The 21,967-nt window shown below is 39.0% G+C and overlaps 1 protein-coding gene across 3 annotated transcripts in view; it reads right to left on the bottom strand.

Annotated features, from left to right (window-relative positions):
* Positions 1-21,967, bottom strand: part of CRHBP (corticotropin releasing hormone binding protein) — a 481,877-nt gene that overhangs the window by 255,149 nt on the left and 204,761 nt on the right. Inside the window, exon 7 of one of the 3 annotated variants that reach the window (XM_082378187.1) lies at positions 1-21,967. This exon is cut by the window's left edge and continues 12,394 nt beyond it. The exons of 1 other annotated variant lie outside the window; for it this stretch is intronic. In XM_082378187.1, the coding sequence (XP_082234313.1) occupies positions 21,810-21,967 (158 nt within the window). In that variant the 3' untranslated portion in view covers positions 1-21,809. One more of the 3 variants, XM_082378184.1, reaches the window with a different exon arrangement.

The raw sequence follows: 21,967 nt of genomic DNA, 5'->3' as shown, positions 1-21,967 counted from the left end.
GGGTTTCATGAAGTTTCTTTGCATTATTTTTCATCAATTGTGTCAGGCTTTGTCACTACATGTATGTTTTGCTTTATTGGCATTTTTATCCTTCATACTTGCTTCAAGAGCTGCCCAGAATTGCAGATGTATATCATGGAGCCCTGGGGAGTCAGGTGCCCACTCACATGCTCAGGAAACAGTGATAAGCTGAGGTAGGTGGTGTAGGCCTGGAAGGAACATTGACCATCACATAGTCCAAAGTCCCTGTTATACAGACAGGGACACTGAGATCCAGAAAAGAGAAACCATCTGCCTGGGCACCCACGGAGGATCCCACTTGTTCAGAAACATCTTGGCCCACCAATATCATGGTGATTTAGCATCAATCTTTGGTCTTCCAGAGACACAGCTAAACAAAATATGCTATTTGGGAAAGCTAATTGGTACTGGAATCCCTTAAACTCTTTGCTTCCCATGATAACTTTAGGGTGGGGCTTTAATGATAGGTTTTATTAATAAGTTTATCCAGCGAAGTGGGAATGGGATGCAGGACAAATTAGTTCTAATGAGAGGGGAGGTCTTAATTCATTGAATAAGAAAAGGAAAGGTTAACCATCATTTTGAAGAGGCATCGTAGCACAGAGAGTAATGACTTTGGAGTCAGATAGCCTGAGTTCCAATCCCAGCCCTGCCACTCACTAGCTTGGGAGGGCTACTCAGTAGTTCCATGTCACAGTTTCCTTTAACTGTAAATGGAAGGCAGTGATAGTAGAGCCTGTTATATATAAAGAATTCAGGGCAGCACCTTATACCTACAAGTTCTCAGTATATAGAAACGATTGTTTTTTCTCTCCAGGTCTCTTCAGGTAAAACTTTGCTTACATTTGTCAGAATAAAACACATCCAGATCTGTGGTGCATGACCCATTCACCATGTCCAAATTTATTGTCTTTCTACTTAGACCAAGAGGGGAGGGATGGGGAAAGCTCCAGGGGAAAAAATGGTGCTGGAATGTTATGTATGGTGTTCACTCTAAGGGCAGGCTTTGCAGAAGTGAAATTTACAGTTTGATAATGCCCCATTTTAATCTATTTGAGGATAGTTTAAAGAATCTGGATTCAGTATAGTGTTTATCATTATTGCTTTAGGTTTTCTGGGGGGTCTTCATCTAGAGAATATAAACATGGAGTGTCACAATACACTTGAGTGATTCAATTAAACAACTTTGTGGAAATCATATCAAATGCAAAGCAATCATGTACAAAATTCTGAGGGACGTAAAGACAACTATGAAACAGTTCTCACTCACTGTTGGGTTTAAACAATAAAGTCTATTGAGCAAGATAGCTGAATGCATCTAATGACATTCCTGTATAAAAATAGGTGAGGAAGGGATCATTTATAAGAGTTTGTCACATTGTCATTAATTCCCTCCAAATGCCTCTTATCTACTTCACCTCTAACGTCATAACATTATCCTAAACAACCATCTCTGAGGTTCGCTTTGCTGCAAATATCCTCTGGTGAACTAAGAAGTAAATTACAGGATCAGAGATTATTCTGAATGACATCTAAAAGAAATGAAGGTTTATTTTCTGATGCAAAAAATAAAGTGACAGTTCCATAAAATAGAATATGTTCTCTTTCCAAGCTTACAAAGATATAGAGCTGTAAAATGAAGAACAATTTCATGTTAGCTCTCTGATGAATACCCAGTAAGATTTTATTTTAAATTTTATTTCAGGAAATCTTTAAAGGTTTGTATTGTCAATATTCACTTGGGAGTTTTACTGTAAACGTTAATTAGTTAACTCAAAACAAAAAATAGCAATGTATAAAACTAGGGGAAATGCCTTTAAATGAAAAAGTTGCATTACCCATTATTATAATTTTTTTCATGTTCTTCCTGCAGTATTAGTATTACACAATGCTGAGTTCTAAATACAAGCCTTCAGTGGTTAGCCCGTAGACTAGGAACTTTGGGGTTTTGAGTGCAAATTCTAGTTTGGTATTAACTCAATATCAACCCTTCTACAAACCTCTCAATCTTGTGTTTGCTCATGTACTAAGTGGAGATACCCATATTCTCCTGATTCATAGAGTCGAGTCCTTATACACCGTAGAGATTAAGTGAAATAAGTTACATGAGAGTCTTTTATGGAATGTTAAAAGAAATACAAATAGCAGTAATAAGTTACTATACCTATTAAAACGCAGCATGTGTGCCAAGCAACCTAAATCATACTAATACAGCATACATAAATATCATGTTATGTTGAACAAAATATATCCAGAATATGATTCTGCCTGTCATTATGGCACCCAAAGAAAGTCCTGTTGACCCATATCATATGACTCATATTATATAACATGTTTAGCTTCCTTTAATAATGAAATTCATAATTCAACATATATTACTGCAAGTCCTTCCTGTGACAAGATAGACAAGGTCCCTGTCCTCCTGAAGCTTACACCCTGGTAGACAATTCCCTGTATATTCATCCTTCTCAAGCTTGAATGTGCCTATGAGTCATCTGAAAATTTGATTTAAAGGCAGATTCTGATTCACTGGGCCTGGGGTGGGACCTAAGGGCCTGCTGGTCCTAACCCCACTTTGGGTTGTAAGGAGTTAGGTAGCCTATGTATTACTCTTCCAAGCAACATGATGACTTAGCTAAATGCAAATACCCTACTTCTTAAGAGAAGAGCCCTGAAGGACTGACAATGATACTCAGAATATCAGGCAGCTGGTGGTGGCAGGGGAGGAGGAGACACGTATGAACAAATGGACTTTTTGTAACCTCTCAATAAGAGGGCTGGTTCAAAAGAAGCCCAGGAAGGCAAGCTCACATGCAATGTTCTGCTCCAAGTTTTCCATGAGGGAATCTTTACCCACAAGAAGTCTACCTTGATCAACAGGACTGATGATATACATCAGAGGTTTCCAACCCTGGTTGCAGCATCTCCAGAGAAATCTTTGGTGTGGGTAGGAACCAGACATCAGTACTTTTGAAAGTTCCCCAAATGATTCTAATGTGCAGCCAGGATTGAGAGCCATTATCTTATAGGTAGGGGTTTTCAGAACAGTTATTTCAGGAATTTTTATTATTTTCTTTAAAGACAAATTATTATAACTTATTTTTATAGATTTTGGTAAATCTTTTTATATACATACATTTGTAAATCAGGTAGACATTCTTTTACACAGCATTTATCCTAATTTTTAGTTTGGAAAATATGACAACTGTATGGAGGAATAATATTTGCGATATCAATGCAAACATTTAGTGTCATTTTCATATAAAGCTTTCTTTAAAACCTTTAAGGGACTTCCCTGGAGGTCCAGCAGTTAAGACTCCACACTCCCAATGCAGGGGGCCTGAGTTCAATCCCTGGTCAGGGAACTAGATCCCGCATGCGGCAACTAAAAAAAAAAAAAAAGATCCTGCATGCTGCAACTAAAGATCCCGCATGCCCCAACTAAAGATCTCGCGTGCCGCAACGAAGACCTGGCACAGCTAAATAAATAAATAAATATTAAAGAAAATAAATAAAATAAAACCTTTAAGAAGAAGACAGTCACTGCAATAGAAAAATGGGCAAAAGAAATGAACAGGCAATTCAAAAAGGAAAAAAAAAAATGCATGTGACCAATAAGCAGCTTTTAAAGGTTTAACCTTATTAATAATTAAAGAGATGCAAATTAAAATAATGAGACTTATGAAAGACAGCAAACAAAAAATTGGAGGAAACAAACTATGGAAGGAGTTGAGAACTAAAAAAAAGGTACTATTAATATATCTTTAGAGAAGAAAAGATATTATACTCTTGAAACAAAAATAAAGTAAGTAATGGGGCTTCCCTGGCAGCCTCTGTGCTTAAGACTCTGTGCTTCCAATGCAGGGGGCACAGGTTTGATCTCTGGTCAGGGAACTAAGATCCCGCATGCCACGCAGCCAAGAAAAATAAAAATAAAAGATAAAATAAAATAAGTAATTAAAGGTGTGCCTTATTCACAGGGTTACTTGTTAAAGTCTTCAGCCTCCACAGAATGCCCTGAGGCTGCCATGCTGTGAGGGGTCCACGGGGAGAGGCCCTGGGACTACGAGTGAAGAGAGAGATGCCTGGCCAGTCCCCAGCTGCTCCACCCCCTGCTGTTCTAGCTCCAGCTATCCTCTGACTGCCGCCATAGGCAGACGCTGAGCTGCAACCTGGCAGCTGAGTCCTTCCCAAATCCTTTACACACAGAAACTGTGGGAGATAATATGATGATTATTATTGTTTTGGGGTGATTTTTAAGCCAGTGATAGACAAACAGAGAATTCAGTGGCTGGAAATTGAATGCTGCCATAACAAAACCCTAAAGCAAGTGGCATTGGCTTTGGGACTGGGCTGTGAGTGGAACCAGAAGGGCCTTGAGAAAACGATTAGCAGAAATCTAAAAGCAAGAACCAAACCAGACCCACCCCACTGGGTGCTTCCCCAACGCCCGACCCACAGCCAGGAGAGTTAACAATATGATTATCATTATTGTTTTAAGCCAGTAAACATTGGGATGTTTTGTTACACAGCAATAGGTAACAAGGACACCACACATCTGGTACCAAATTCTGGACCGATTACTGTTCGATAGGAGAAACAGAACCACAGTAGGGATTAGACATCAGGCAACCTGGGAGGTGGCTAAGCAGTCTACATAAGGCTGCAGCTTCTGCTTCTGGTGTTGGGCTTCAAATTGCCAGACCCAGAACCTGAAAAAGAAGGGTGGACAAACTGGAACCTGTGAGAATAATCCAAAATTCAAAGATGACAACCTGAACACCACATCCGTCTCTCAATCTTAAAGATGCAGATAACCTGCAGGGTAAGTTCCTGCCCTTCAACACGGAGCTGCACGTACAACTGTCTCAGGACTCGCAGACGCGAAAGGAGCCAAAGTTGCTGAAGGCCATGTGTCACTCCACCCTAACAAGTGAACCAGCAGATTGGTGACAGTTTGTGGGACCTGTAGCAGCACCTGGTCCCAGATCACCACACAATGTAACAAAACGGCTGTAGCTGCTTTTCCACCATCCCTCAGTTTCCACTCACATAAATTTCTCCTGTGACCAACTCTAACCAGGGCCATATGGGGAAGGAAATTCTGGGAAATATAGTTCCAGCTCACTTGACACTGTACAAATGTACTACAGGGTCGACTAAATCAATATGGAAGCACACTTATTGACAAGGGAGATATTTACAAAATATAGTTTAGGAACAAAAGCAGATTAGAAAACAAAAAATATAGTGTGATCCCATCTTTAACATATTAATAGTATTTGTAAATAAAGAAAAAGCCTGGGGCTTCCCTGGTGGCGCAGTGGTTGAGAATCTGCCTGCCAATGCAGGGGACACGGGTTCGAGCCCTGGTCTGGGAAGATCCCACATGCCGCGGAGCAACTAGGCCCGTGAGCCACAATTACTGAGCCTGTGCGTCTGGAGCCTGTGCTCCACAACAAGAGAGGCCACGATAGTGAGAGGCCCGCGCACCGCGATGAAGAGTGGCCCCCACTTGCCGCAACTAGAGAAAGCCCTCGCACGGAAATGAAGACCCAACACAGCCATAAAATAAAAATAAATAAATAAATAAGCAAATATGGTTAAGAAAAAAAAAACAAATAAAGAAAAAGCCTGGAAGAATATTAGCAATATTAGTAATAATAATCATAGTTATTCCTGCATCAATGCTGTTATATGCTTTTATTTTCCTTTATTTTGCACACCTATTTTTCTTATCTGTTAATAATCAACCTGCATTATTTATGCTAATAAAGAAAAAGTTTTTAAAGTGGTTTAAGATTAGCACAGCAGAAAGACACACACTCAGGATTGTTTTTTCTGAGTCACTTTAATCAACTGAGAACTCTGAAAGTCTGTTTGAATGAATTTTGAGCTCAAACAAAACACAAAAAATCCCTGATTATAAATTAGGAGAATCAATCTTCCTCAACACCAATAGCAGGTCTTTCTTCCAAAAACCACTCTTGTCAGAAGCCATTCATTTTTTTGGAAGCAAGGAAACCCAGCTAAAGTGTCAGAATTCCAAAGAGAGAGAGAAGGAGAGAAAGAGAGTGAGCAACTAGGCATTCTTTATTGTTTAGATGCAATTTCTGCAGCCCAGAGCTCAGATGTCAACTTTTTCTTTCTTTTCCATTCTTTTCTGTTCCATTCAATTCCTTTTTTTCTTATTTTATGATCAGCCATAGTTGGTGCTGGCTTCATTCTTTGTGCCAGAACTCTCTTCTGTTGTTGTTGTTTTGTTGTTTTAATTAAAAGAAAATGGAAATGTTATGATTTTAAGAGACAGAGAATGGCCACAGGGATTTTCTCTCCCTTTTTTCAGTGCCAAAAATGCCCGATGAGGCTTATATTTTTATCCTCTGCTTGAAGGTGGAACACCCCCATTATCTCCATCTACACAGTAATAGTAATGGTTCCACCATATAAAGTTCTAACCCCGCTGCAGACAGGGGTGGCCTTGCTAAATATGAAGCAGTTATAAAACTTTCTTTCCTCCACTGGATTGTATTGTATTTGAGAATGGGTGTGTGTCCTAGGGAGGGGTGTGTGTGTGCGTGTGTGTGTGCCCGCATACACACGCACACACACACATTTGCAGTCGCAGAGTTACACGTTAAACACTCAAAAGAAAGCAGGGGCAGGTCCACAGCTTCTACAGGAAGGAGCGCTTGAATAAATTTAATGTACCATTGCTCATTCTAGGCGGTCCTGCTGGAAGCCCTTCCCCTATAGTATGCTTCTGGGCTGGATAATTTAGAATTAGGAGAAAACACAGCTAGGGGTTATTATCATAAACTGTGGGGGAAGGGAAATCAGTCGTAGGGTGAAACCAGTCCCTAATGGTAGTGCATGAGATTTCGCAAGAGCTGGATGGGAGAGTTGAACTGTGGAGGTTTGGAGAAGATGCTCCCGTACAAAGTCCTGACCTGAACCTTGAGTAAGGTGGGGAAATGGTGGAGCCCTATGAAGGCCTTAATTCTCAGAGATTTTTTCTTTAGAGTGTAGGAGAAGTCCTATTTTCCACAGTTTTAAATTCTTTCCAGCATACCTTTTAATTCCTTTAATTTCCCTCACTCATTGTGTTAGTTGCCTAGGGCAGCCATAACAAGTATCACAAACTGGGTGGCTTCAAACAATAGAAATTTATTCTCTCACAGTTCTGGAGGCTAGAACTCTGAAATCAAGGTATTGATATGGCCATGCTCTCTCTGAAGGCTCTAGGAGGGGAATCCGTCCTTGTCTTTTCCTAGCTTCTGCTGGTTGCCAGCAATCTTTGGAACTCCTCGACTTGTGGCTGCACCACTCCAGTCTCTGTCTCCATTGTCACATGGTCTTCTCCCTGTGTGTCCTTTGCTCTTATAAGGACACCAGTGATTGGATTTAGGGCTCATCCTAACCTAATGTGACCTTGTCTTAATTAATTACATCTGCAAAAACCCTATTTCCAAATAAGATCCCATTCTGAGGTTCCTGGTAGACATGAATTCGGGGGGGACAGTATTCAACCTGCTACACTCAGGAAAATATTCAGCTCAGTGTGGTGATGTTATGTAACATCAGTGTGGTGATGGTGAAGTAACAGAGAGAAGTAAGAGGGGAAGTGAGAGCTGCACCGCCCTCCTCACACATATCCTGTCAGGTATCAGATGGGACAGGAGTCCATGAGTCCCCTGGGCCACAACCAAAAGTGAAGTGAACAGGCGTGCGAGGAGGGGAGAGTGGCAGCAGCCGAGGTCAGGAAGGTGCCTCAGAGAGGCCCTAAGACAACCTTCCTCCCTTCTCCCACGCGAGGCTTTACCCACAAGCATAAGACAAATTGCTGAAAGGGAAGTTGTGTGCCCTTCTTATTTTTCCATCTATAGTCAAAAGTCACTGAAGCAGAACAAATAATGAGTAGTTTCAAACAATTCAGAACAGCTAAATGTAGAAGCTTTTGTGTGTCGTTTGGGTTGTGCCTGCTGCTGAGTAGAGATAACTGAGAGGGTGGGTCTCCCTCTCAGGGAAAGTATATCAGATGTTTGGTTATAAATGGTCAGAAAGCATCCTTAACAAGACAGGGGTATCGATCACGAAATAATTGTTTGCTGGAAGCAGGGCAGTCTTTTCCATGAGTAATTAAGATGGTGTCACTTGATACCAGCTCCAGGGAGAATCACTCTTCCCTCGCGGTGTCATTAACCTGGTGTCATGGCAACAAGCTGGTCATGGGTTCTCCCTCTGGAGCTTTCTTTTATTAATGTGTCTGCTGTTCACAAGTTACAGCTTGCTCCTTCCGTTGTGTTTCTCCAAACACAAGTGACAAGGTGGAAAAAAAGGGAGGTAGATTTTATTATTTAGCACACGCCTCAAGAAAAGCAAAAACAAATAAACCAACCATTGGCTAGCTATATTGCAAGGTGACCTCCTTCCCCCATACAGGTCCCTATACCCTCATAATTGATGGGCCAGTAACATCAGCATCTCTCAGGGATGGTTAGAAATTCAGAGTCTCAGATCCCACCCCAGAATCAGAATGTGACCTTTGATCCCCAGGAGATTCATATTCATGTTATAGTTTAAGAAGCACTGCCAAATTTAACTTCCCTTCAAATAATAACACAGCCAGCAGCTGTGTACAAGGCGTTTCTCTTTTGAAGCAACATTTTTTCATTAGCCTTGGTGGCCTGATAAGATTTCACAAAAAAAGTGGAAAAGAGTCACTGTTTTCTGCAGTAAGAATAAGGCTTGCAATTTAGGCTAAATTTATCATAAGAAAATGTCTCCAGGCTGTGCCAGGTATTTTGTCCCCAGGCTTCTCTGGTACCTTGTCTAGATTAGGAGACCTGTCCCTCTGATTCTGAGCTCACCCAGTCAGCTCAGAGACTGCAATATGTGAATCAGGAGCCATGTTCCACAAGCACCAAATGGAGGAGGCTTTTGGCCTAGAAATACCGCCTGGAAACATTGCCAAAGAAAAGGCCAAAAGCAAGCTTTGTCTCTTTTAGTCAGGACACAAGGTCATGCCGTTGCTTCCTATTCATCACAGCAATGAATTCGTTGTCTAAACCTTGACATAAGTATCATTACGAAAATGTTTGGATAGCCAGAACACCACGTTTGAAGGACTTTCCTTCATTCCTGACATATGAAATACAACAAGCCATATCTTACACGTAATGAAATGAAAAATGAGGAAATGACCCAGTACTTCCATTGAAAAGCAAATAATAAAAACAAACCCATTGGGACTTCCCCGGTGGTACAGTGGTTAAGACCCTGCCTTCCAATGCAGGGGGCATGGGTTCGATCCCTGGTCAGTGAACTAAGATCCCACATGCTGCGTGGTGTGGCCAAAAAAATAATAATAATAAAAAAAAAAAACCCATTGAATTATCTATATATTTTTTCCCAGACTTTGGACTTTTTTATTTGGGACGAGGGAGGATAGAACAGGATGGGTCGTAATGGAAGAGGTGAGATGGGACCGTAAAACAGATAGTATTTTAAAAAATGATTGATAATTAGGAACGAGATGAGTCATTGTTGCCAAGAATTAATATTTTTTAAATTAATTAATTAATTAATTTTATTTTTTGGCTGCATTGGGTCTTCGTTGCTGTGCGTGGGCTTTCTCTAGTTGCGGTGAGCATGGGCTACTCTTCCTTGTGGTGCGTGGGCTTCTCATTGGAGTGGCTTCTCTTGTGGAGCATGGACTCTAGGTGCGTGGGCTTCAGTAGCTGTGGCACACGGGCTTCAGTAGTTGTGGCACACGGGCTCAGTAGTTGTGGCTTGCGGGCTCTAGAGCGCAGGCTCAGTAGTTGTGGCACATGGGCTTAGTTGCTCCGCAGCATGTGGGATCTTCCTGGACCAGGGCTTGAACCTGTGTCTCCTGCATTGGCAGGCAGATTCTTAACCACTGCACCACCAGGAAAGTCCCACCAAGAATTAACCTTGACCAAGGAATGTGAATTTCTTTCCATTATGGACGAGTAGCTGTATGACCTTGGGTAAGTGTCTTAACCTCTTTCCTCCTCAGTTCCTTAATTTGTAAAATAAAGATAATAATACTACCTACCTCTTTGGATTGTTGTCAGGTTAAATTAGATAATAGATGTAAACCATTTCACAATGGCCAGTAGTAGATAATAAACACTGAATAAATATTAGATTTACTATTGTAGAAAGATGACATCAATTCTGGAACTAAAAGAATGTGTTAGTGCAACAATGTGAGAATCAGTTAAATTAAAATCTACATAATAAAGAAATAAAATGAGGAATTGAAGTACTTCACCAGATTACTTAAGAAAAAACGAAACAAAACAAAATGACTACAACAGGAATTAGCAGATGAATCAGGCCCGAGAGAGTGACTTAGTCTGTTTGGGCTGCTATAACAAAAGTACCATAGAGTAGGTGGCTTAGAAATAGCAAACGTTTATTTCTCACAGTTCTATAGTCTGGGAAGTCCAAGATCATGGCACTGGCAGACTCAGTGTCTGGTGAGGTCCCACTTATGAGATGTCCATCTTTTCTCTGTAACCTCACATGGCAGAAAGGGTAAGGGGCTTTGGTCCTCTATTATGAGGGCATTAATCCCAATCATCTTCCAAAGGCCTTTCCTCAAAGTACCATCACACTGGGGATTCATATTTCAACATATGAATTTGGGGAGATCACAAACATTCAGTCCATGGCAGAGGGGTTACCCTGAATTACTACTTTGTTCACCTACATTCATTTAATTAATAGAAGTGATCAGTTATTCACAGCATCTTTATGACATCACTTTTTGAAATAGTAATTTTCAGAACTATTTTAAAAATCTACGAAGTTGGCATGATACTATATATAGAAAACTCTAAAGACTCCACACAAAAACTACTAGAACTGATAAATGAATTCAGCAACGTAGCAGGATACAAGATTAACATACAGAAATCAGTTGCATTTCTTTACACTAACAGTGAAACAGCAGAAAGGGAACATAAAAAACAATACCTTTTAAAATTGCACCAGAAAAAAAAACAAACTTAGGAATAAACCTGACCAAGGAGGTGAAAGACTTATATGCTGAAAACTATAAAACATTAATAAGGGAAATGAAAGATGATTCAAAGAAATGGAAAGATACCCCATGCTCTTGGATTGGAAATATTAATATTGTTAAAATGGCAATCGTACCCAAAGCAACCTACAGATTTAATGCAATCCCTTTCAAATTACCCATGACATTTTTCATAGAACTAAAACAAATCATCTTAAAATTTATAGGGAACCATAAAAGACCCAGAACTGCCAAAGCAATCCTGAGGAAAAAGAACAAAGCAGGAAGCATAACCCTCCCAGACTTCAGACAATACTACAAAGCTACAGTAATCAAAACAGTGGGGTATTGGCACAAAAACAGACATACGGGTCAATGGAACAGGACAGAGAGCCCAGAAATAAACCCACACACCTATGGTCAATTAATCTTCAACAAAGGAGGCAAGAATATACAATGGAGAAAAAGACAGTCTCTTCAGCAAGTGGTGCTGAGAAAGTTGGACAGCTGCATGTAAATCAATGAAGTTAGAACACACCCTCACACCATACACAAAAATAAACTCAAAATGCCTTAAAGACTTAAATATAAGACAAGATACCATAAACCTCCTAGAAGAGATCATAGGCAAAACATTTTCTGACATAAATCATACCAATGTTTTCTTAGGTCAGTCTCCCAAGGCAATAGAAATAAAAACAAAAACAAACAAATGGGACCTAATCAAACTTACAAGTTTTTGCACAGCAAAGGAAACCATAAACAAAAGGAAAAGACAACCTATGGAATGGGAAAAAATATCTGCAAATGATGTGACCAACAAGGGCTTAATTTCCAAAATTTACAAATAGCTCATACAACTCAACAAGAAAAAACAAACAATCCAGTCAAAAAATGGGCAGAAGGCCTAAAGAGACATTTCTCCAAAGAAGACATACAGATGGCTAATAGGCAAATGAAAAGATGCTCAACATTGCTAATTATTAGAGAAATGCAACTTAAAACTACAATGAGGTACCACCTCACACTGGTCAGAATGGCCATCATTAAAAAGTCTGTAGACTTTTTAATGAAAGCCATCATTAATAAAGTCTGTTAATAAAGTCTGTTATTTGTAAATAACAAATGCTGGAGAGGGTGTGGGGAAAAGGGAACCCTTGTACACTGTTGGTGGGAATGTAAGTTGGTGCAGTCACTATGGGAAATGGTGTAGAGGTTCCTTAGAAAAGTAAAAATAGAATTACCATATGATTCATCAATCCCACTCCTGGGCATATATCCAGACAAAACTATAATTCAAAAAAGATACATGCACCCTTATGTTCAGAGCAGCACTATTCACAATAGCCAAGACATGGAAACAACCTGAAGTCTATTGAAAGATAAATGGATAAAGAAGATGTGGCACATATATACAATGGAATACTACTCAGACATAAAAAAGAACAAAATAATGCCATTTGCAGCAACATGGATGCAACTAGAGATTATCATACTAAGTGAAATAAGTCAGAAAGAGATAGACAAATATGATATGATATCATTTATATGTGGAATCTAAAATATGATGCAAATGACCCTATCTACAAAACAGAAACAGACTCACGGACATAGAGAACCTACTTGTGGCTGCCAAGGGGGAGGGAGTTGGGGGAGGGATGGAGTGGGAGGTTGGGGTTAGCAGATGTAAGCTTTTACATATAGAATGGATAAACAACAAGGTCTTACTGTATAGCACAGAGAACTATTTTCAACACCCTATGATAAACCATAATGGAAAAGAGTATAAAAAAAAGAATGTGTGCATATGTATAACTGAATCACTTTGCTGTACAGCAGAAATTAACACAACATTGTAAATCAACTATACTTCAATTAAAAAATGATAGAAAATAACAAAAAAAATCTGCAAAGTATCTGAGAAACTTCATCATTTATAATGAGGAGAAACAAAATGCCTACCTACCATCCAGTGGCCCTCTCAGATGTACACCAGTGTCTCTTATTCTGTCCTTCACACTTCTTAACTTCTTTCAGAGCTGATTTTCTCAGCTTGCCCAATCTTTTGAACCCATCCATTGAGCTTTATACTTTACTGACTCTTCATTTTTAAAATTTATTATATTTTTAAAAAACGAATATTCTGAGCTTTTTCCCCCAATAATGTTCTCCTCTTGCCCTTTACACAGTTATATTCCAGACATTTCTGCAGCCCTGGGTAGAGCACATTTTATCAGTGACATGAGGAAACACATTGTTCATCCATGCACAAGGGAGTGCTTTCCAATTAAAGACGTCACTTTGAAAGAGTTTTCCAAACTGGTTTCATTGAGAAAAAAATGAAGGAGGCTAAAAGCCTTTCACCTGAAATTTGACATCAGCTGGAAAACCTTTGTTACTCATGAAGGTTAAGTGATAACATTTAATTAGTGATGGTTATAAATAGAATACTGCTTGGAATTTATGTAGTCAAAATCTTAAGTTTCTGTGTAACTGATGGCTGTTCTTTCTACAGTTCCTCCTGAAAATGGGACAATGAAATCCAGGAGCCATTTTTATTTTGGACTTCCTTTTCAGACATAGTTTATTTGGGTGAGAGCTGGGTTTTATTTTGGCCCTTGCCACCTTCAACACCTGGTTCTCAGGTAAGTAGACCAAAGTGATGTGGGGAAGGTGCTAATGAATCTGCTGGCACCCACTCCTTTGCCCTTTTGTGCTCCTGTATATGAAGTCAGTGTGATTGTGAGAGGACTATGTAAGAGAGAAAAGATATAAGCACCTCAGACCCTTCATTAGTAAACAGGGATTTAGCAATAGCTTTGCTTACAGTACATTATGGTTGGATACAAGGGAAAGATTTTCAGGAAAAAAAAAAGTACAATTTAGAGAAAATCATAATTCGAAAACATACATGCACCCCAATGTTCATTGTAGCACTATTTATAATAGCCAAGACGTGGAAGTAACCTAAGTGTCCATCTGGATAAAGAAGATATGGTTGGTAGATACATACATACATACATACATACATACATATACATATATATATATATATATATATATATATATATATATATATATATATATATATGCAATGGAATACTACTCAGCCATAAAAAAGGAATGAAATAATGCCATTTTCCATTTGCAGCAACATGGATGGACCTAGAGATAATCATACTAAGTGAAGTAAGTCAGACAAAGACAAATATCATATGATATCACTTATATGTGGAATCTAAAAAAAATTATGCAAATGAACTTATTTACAAAACAGAAACAGACTCACAGACTTAGAAAACAAACTTATGGTTACCAAAGGGGAAAGGTGAGGGGGAGGGATAAATTAGGAGGTTGGGATTAACAGATACGCACTACTATATATAAAACACATAATCAACAAGGACCTACTGTATAACACAGGGAACTCTACTCAATATTCTGTAATAACCTATATGGGAAAAGAATCTGAAAAGGAATAGATATATGTATATGTATAACTGAATAACTTTGTTGTACACCTGAAACTAACACAACATTGTAAATCAACTATACTCCAATATAAAATAAAAATTTTTTTAAATAAAATAAATGAAAAAAAGTAGTATTTAGTGTGTTAGGACTCTCCAGAGAAACAGAACCAATAGGATGTTCCCCCTCCCTCAGGGGACTTCCATCTTTTTTCTCTTAAGAACTTCAACTGACTGGATGAGGTCATCCATATTACAGAGGATAATCTACTTTACTCAAAGTTTACTGATTTAAATGTTAATCTCATCTAAAAAATAACTTCACAGCCACATCCTGGCAAGCATTTAACCAAATACATAACGGGGTACCATGGTCTAGCTAAGTTGACACATAAAATTAGCCATCACATTTAGCCATTCTGAGAATTGGAATTGGGATTGGGATTGATTTGTTATAATATCCTCAAATGCCCTAAAGTCACTTTGAATGGTGTGTTCAAGAGGAATAAGGACCAAAAAGTTTTCAATGTCACTGTTATGCTGGCAGAAACTCTCTGTGAAAGCAGTGTTTCATACTTTATTCTAGTAACAGTCTCCAGCAGGGTGGTGCAATAGTAAAGTGGGCACGCTCTAATGTCAGATCACTGGAGTCTGCATCCTGGCTCTACTGCTTTCAGTAGATTTGACACGACTCACTTTTACTTCTCTCTGCTTCAGTTTCTCCCTCCACCTATAAAACGGAGATAGGTTTAAATGTCCTAACTCATGGGAAGTGTGTAGAACAGTGCAAGGAACATATTAAGTATTCAATAAATATTACCTTTTATTATTACTTGAATTAAGAATAAAGCCAAACATTTTCTTAACGTCTGCCCATCTTAGAGATAGGGGGTTTTTTGGTTTTGGTTTATTTGTTTTGTTTTTAATCCTGTAGCTTTACAGAAAGCTATACCAGCCTCACCCCTTCCTACCTTTACCCTGAGGTTGGCATTTTAGTGTCCCTTAAGGGGCACTCAATGTAAGCAAGTTGCTTTTCACCAGCAAGTCCAGGAGCGGGAAGAATTGTAGAGGCTCTTGTTAATAAGCCTGGACACGATGGGTGGAAGACTGGCTTTCACTGAGCAGATGGCAAGGTGGTGCTACGATACTATGAAATTTGCAAATGGACCACCACATTTCAATGAACTGATGAGTAAATACTGTAGCAGTAAGGTCATTTCAAGGAAAAAATATATATCAATAACAATTTGATGTTACAAAAACAACCAGCTATTTTCTTTTTACAAATAAATTCTTTTCACTTAAAAGGACCATCTCTTAGTTCCTTTAAGTAGCACTTCTTTACAGCATTTAAGATGAAGTTATATTACCAAAGCCTTGACTAATAAACAACTTTTCCAGGAAAGGGACACACATATTTATAGCATCTGCCATGTACCTAGAATAGTGTTTGGCACTTCATGGAAACTATCACATTAAAAAAGTAGGTGCTCCTGTTTATACTTTGCATGTGAGAGAGGTGATGCTCAGAGAGGTGTGGTGACTTGCTCAAGGGCTCACAGATGGTTAGTGGTTGATAAATAAATTCAGCAAGGTAGCAGGATACAAGATTAAGATACAGAAATCGATTGCATTTCTTTACACCAACAATGAAATATCAGAAAGGGAATGTAAAATGTAAACAAAACAATACCTTTTAAAATCGTACCAAAGAATAAATAAATAAATAAAAACTTAGGAATAAACCTGACCAAAGAGGTGAAAGACTTACATGTTGAGAACTATAAAACATTAATAAAGGGAAATTAAAGATGATTCAAAGAAATGGAAAGATATTCCATGCTCTTGGATTGGAAATAGTAATATTGTTAAGATGGCCATACTACCCAAAGCAACCTACAGATTTAATGCGATCCCTATCAAATTACCCATGACATTTTTCACAGAACTAAAACAAATCATCTTAAAATTTATAGGGAATGATAAAAGACCCAGAACTGCCAAAGCAATCCTGAGGAAAAAGAACAAAGCAGGAGGCATAACCCTCCCAGATTTCAGACAATACTACAAAGCTACAGTAATCAAAACTGTGTGGTATTGGCACAAAAACAGACATACAGACATATGGATCAATGGAACAGAATAGAGAGCCCAGAAATAAACCCACACACCTACAGTCAATTAATCTTCAACAAAGGAGGCAAGACTATACAATGGGAAAAAGACAGTCTCGCCAGCAAGTAGGTTGAGAAAGCTGGACAGCCGCACATAAATCAATGAAGTTAGAACACTCCCTCACATCATACATAAAAATAAATTCAAAAATGGCTTAAATACTTAATAAGACATGACACCATAAAACTCCTAGAAGAGATCATAGGCAAAACATACTCTGACATAAATCATACCAGTGTTTTCTTAGGTCAGTCTCTCAAGGCAATAGAAATAAAAACAAAAATAAACAAATGGGACCTAATCAAGGGCTCACAGGTGGTTAGTGGCTGAATCAGAACTCAACCCCGTGTCTGGTTCCAAAGTCTGGTTTCCTCCCCCTCCATTGTGATGCCTGTATTCATAGGACTAGATCTTGTCTCTAAAGCTGTATCTCTGGTCCCATCCATGCTACACAGGCAAGAGTGTCTCCTGAGCTGGTCGCAGGCAAAACTGAGGAAGTTCCACAAAGTTTATCTTTGACAACAGCCAACTCCATTGCAAGTTTTCTTGCTGCAAACTCTCAGCAAGGTGGTGGTTTCATCAGTTCCTGGCTGGCCTTCCCAGTAGCCTCAATGGTACATTCCTCTGAGTCTATCTTCTTCTCAGTACCTCATACTCTTGATTTCACCCACAACAGTCTCCTTTATTCAAAGCTCACCTACCATGATTAGCGAAACCTTGTATGCTCAAATTAATTACTGACTTGAAGTCACTTCATTAACTAGTTACCTCTGTATGGTCTGAATGTTTTGATGCAATAAAGTACTCATGAATTACTTGCTTAATTAAAAATACATCTTAAAGAAAAAAAGAACAAGGATTACGAGGGTGTGAATTTTGGTGCTATTTTCTGTCAAGTGGGTCTTTCACTGTCCCTCAAATCACACCACATAGGCAGCCATCTACTTTGCTTGGCTTGGCTGGCTTGATCACCTCTGAATCATTAATAGCACAGGACACATTTTTTATACTTCAGAAAACTGGAGAGAGGAGGGGAGTTGGGAGGGGGGAGTCCATCTTCTTACTAGGAAACCCCAATATCTGATAACTCATCTGGTTACAAAAATCACAGTTCTGTCTAACTCATCCAGCTGTATGTCCTAGTATTGACATTAAGTCTTCTCCTAAAAGCACAAAACACTTCTCATTTTCAGTTTTTCAGCACAGAGGGATTGAGTACACTGTTGTTACCAAGAGCAAAACCCAGAGTCCAATTTGAAGACCCTGATTTTCACAACATTTTCAAACCCTCTAATCAAGCCTTCTTTCTCTTATCCATATTTTCTCTCTTGCCTCTCTGCTTTTTCTTTCTCTGTACAGTTTGTCTTAACACATGAAGAAAATACTTTTAAATGCAAAGAGAAAAATAGATGGTAATCTATTACAAATGACCTATTAAAACTGAGACCATTCAGTCTGCTTCTTTGAACATACAAAATTGTTTCTCTCTTCTGAAATACTCCACAGCACAGAGATGAGTGTACTCAGATATAATTTCATGTGATTACCCCATAAGAAGAGCTCGTATCCACAACTCTCTATCAGGTCTTGTTAAAGCACATAAGCGAACTGCCTTCAAGTAGACCCTGTCCATCAAATCTTTATTTTTCTTTCATGAAGAGTCTACCTTGCAGGCAAACTCTGGTAATGTTGCCTCCCTATTAAAATAGCAAGAAAGGAAAGTTTGAAGTTGGGAGAGATCTGGAAGAATCTTTGTCACAAAAATTTGTCCTATGTCAAATGTATTTCCTGAGGAAAAAAAAAACCTACAAAGCAGGATCCAGGCTCCTTGCATCCTATGGCTCTGTCTCCTTATATGAACTTGGAATCCTCTGTTAGAACCTCAGTATCTTACCAATAGATGGGGGAAGAGGAAGAAAGTACAGAGGATCATATGAGGGTTGGGCATCATTTCTACCCACATTCCTTCAGTCAAAATTCAGTCACAGAACCAAACCTAACTGTAAGGGAGGTTGGAAAGTGTAGTCTAGCTGCATACTTAGGAGGTAGAAGTATAACTTGTGGTGAAAAAAATGCATTTCTACCTTATTCTCTTGACTGAAAGCAGCAGTGCCAGGAAGAGGTTGGAGATGAAGAAGACATGATGATTTAGATACTGGGAGAAAGTCCAATATCATAGGCAGACCAATGTATTCCACACATAATAGGCTGGAAGACAGTGGCAGAAGAGGCAGGCTTAGAGGAGATAGAAAAGTGTCCAGAGGATGGGATGGGCACAGTGACATAAAACCTATGAGCAAACATACTCAGAATTTCAGACACGGAAGCAGCAGGAATTTGGGAATTCAGTGATCAGTAGTAGAGCCAAGTCACTCATTTAGTATTTAGAAGATGTGGGGTTTGGAGTGGAGGATAAGATTAGGGTCAGGTAAGAGTTAGGATGAAACAACCAAGAGCCAGGAATATTATAGAGATGGGGCCTGGGCACAAGGGTAGACAGTCAAGGCAGATCATTTGTGAAGTGACTCCTTCATAACCAGCATGGTGGCCAAGAGCTGTTCAAATTCTTCCTGTCCGAGGTCAGCATTGGTCCTGGAGCAGTTCAGAGACTACAGATGGGGTCAGCTGGGAGGAGAGGCCTATGGGAACCTGCTAAGCCCTGCCATGATCTACCCTCAAATGTTACCAGTAACCTTACTCTGCTTCTGGGTCCCAGAAGACAACCCTAACTAACCCTATCTTCCTCACAATGTCCTGGGATGAAACAGGACAATTGAATCAGTACAAACCCTTCAGAGCATAAAGCAAATGCCCCTCTCAGAGTAGGGAGGACCTGGGACAGCATATTTGCTTACAAGTGAGAAATAATAATAAAAGTGACAGCTGACATATACAAGACACAGTTCTGGGGCTTTAAATACATTTAACCACTTAATCTTGCCAAAAATCTTTATTACTCCAATTTTACAGATTAAAAACTGAGCAATACAGACTTAAGAGTGACTTGCTCAAGTAAGTGGCAGAGCTGGGGTTCAAAGAGGTCTGGCTAGAATCGATCACCTTAGTTACTATGCATACTGACTTTTTTAGAAAGTCAAATTTGGCCAAAATTTCATATCACATTTTGCTTGCTTAAAGGAGGTGCCAGCAAAGACACTTTCTTGCACTTCCCTCCAGAGATCTCATCTACCATTTTGTTTCCAGAAAGCTGTCCTATCCTTTTGGAATGAAGACTAAGTCATGGATCTCCAAAGAATAAGTCACAGACAGTTCACTTCCTCTCAAAGAATGTACACTAATATGCAATAACAAGCTTTGAAGTTTCGTATGTCACAAATAAATGACTGCAGAATAAGAAGAAACCTTAGGGACCAGAGTCCCACCCATTTTAGTGCAGAGGGGCTAAGTAGCTTGAAAAATGTCCCTTAGGAAGAAAAGCAAGTTGTCCTAACTTCCATGGTAAAAATACTTGCCTCCTGACCTCAGACCACTTATTTTCTCTACCCAGCATAAGGGAATCATAAGGGTTAAGAACCAGAAACTTCAGATTGTGATATGTGACTGCATTAATTCTTTGGTTGCTAGAGAGACTATGAAAAAGATAAAAGGGTTCAACTACACAGAATTTATTTTCTATGAAATAAGAAATCCAGCATCTTATGTAACTAGTCAGGAATTATACAGCCATGTGTTCAGACATTTATTCATTCTTCCCAGCCTTTATCCCAGCATTTATCCATCTATCCATTCAGGCATTTATTCATTCATTTGCTAAAGTATCCACTCATTCCAAAATACCTACTGAGACAAAATTTGTGCTCAATCCTGGGTATTTTTAGCACTTTCAGTCACTATTTTTCTTTCTGCTTGGTTTTCAGATTTTGTTAACAAGCCCAGTGTATGGGGTTCCAGTACATTCCATTATAAAATTATATTAAATATGTTTGGGGAATCAGAATCAAGCCATTAATTATGGAACAGTTTGCAGCTTCCATCCATTAATTCAAAGTAAAGAGGACTATTCACTTAGGAGTATTTCCTTTGTTCCTCAGGACCTCATTTTTGACCCCAAGGTGCCTTTTACAGACCACATGCTTGGTCTCAAGCCAAACGTGGACAAAGCTCAGTCAACAGTAAACTGCCTTCAGTACCAAAAAAGTACTCAGGTTTCTGCAAATTGTGTCTATGAGAGTTTAAGGCCTTTGTTGTCCTTGTTGAAAAGTACACTCTTTACTGTGACAAAGACACATGTAAAACATGTATTCTCAGTTTTCTTGGAGGACAGTGGAAGAGGGATCCCCACATCCTGCTTCCCTATCACCACCAATTGGTTAGTGTTGTTTGTTCAAACACTGCAATTTTACCTTCTGCCCTAAATAATCCTACTTAACGACCCAGGGTTCTTGGAGCTCTAAGAAGTCTAAAATGATTTAGTTCAGCATTTGGTGCTGTACCACCTGAGAACATTATTTTCTGATGGTAATAAGGGAAGGAACTACTCAGGAAAACAAAGCAGGATGTTGAGGTGCCAACATTCTGAATATGTTTATTCATGTTCGGATTTACGGATGCAAAGTGTTTTACATGCTACAAATGTTTGTTAAAAACAAGTTGTTACAAATCAATAAATAATACTAGCTACAACTATTCTCTACTATAAACAGAATAATAAGCAGAAAATAAATAGACAGATACAACTACTTTGGTACACACAGACATGCATTTTCTGTCATAAAACTGATAAGAACACTACCATTTTTATTTCTTTGTAGTATTTTCCCTTGAGATACAAGTTTTTATTGCACATTTCTTTGCACTTGTCTTACCAGTTCAGGTTGGTAGCATATCAAAGAATAACTGGAAACTGGTTTTCTACTGGGGTGGGGGGTAGGGCTTATTTTCTGCCATGTGGTCATTTATATCTTACAAACGAAAAAGAAGCAAGGTACAAAAATTAGTGTGTGTGATATGTGCTCAAGGTTGGGAATACTGACTGGTATGAAAGGTTCTTAACTAGCTGGTCATCAAAATCATATATAATAGCCATTAAAAACTCCCTTAGCTAGCAGCATGGAAATCATTGGCTTGGTTATTCAAAGAGTAGACAAACAGAATTCCTGGATACTGTTTCCATTTGGGTTTTCCAGTTCGTATGGTTCCAGCTGGCGGTATTCAAAAGTCACACGATTTACATGTTTTCCGCTGGAGACCATGCGCAACACCGTGTTGTCACAGCCAATTTTCATCTGGG

The sequence above is a fragment of the Balaenoptera borealis genome (genome assembly GCF_965194805.1).
Source record: "Balaenoptera borealis genome assembly, chromosome: 2".
Classification (NCBI taxonomy): Eukaryota; Metazoa; Chordata; class Mammalia; order Artiodactyla; family Balaenopteridae; genus Balaenoptera; species Balaenoptera borealis.
The sequence above is the reverse complement of the archived record's forward strand: the minus strand, read 5'-3'. Positions and strand labels throughout refer to the sequence as shown.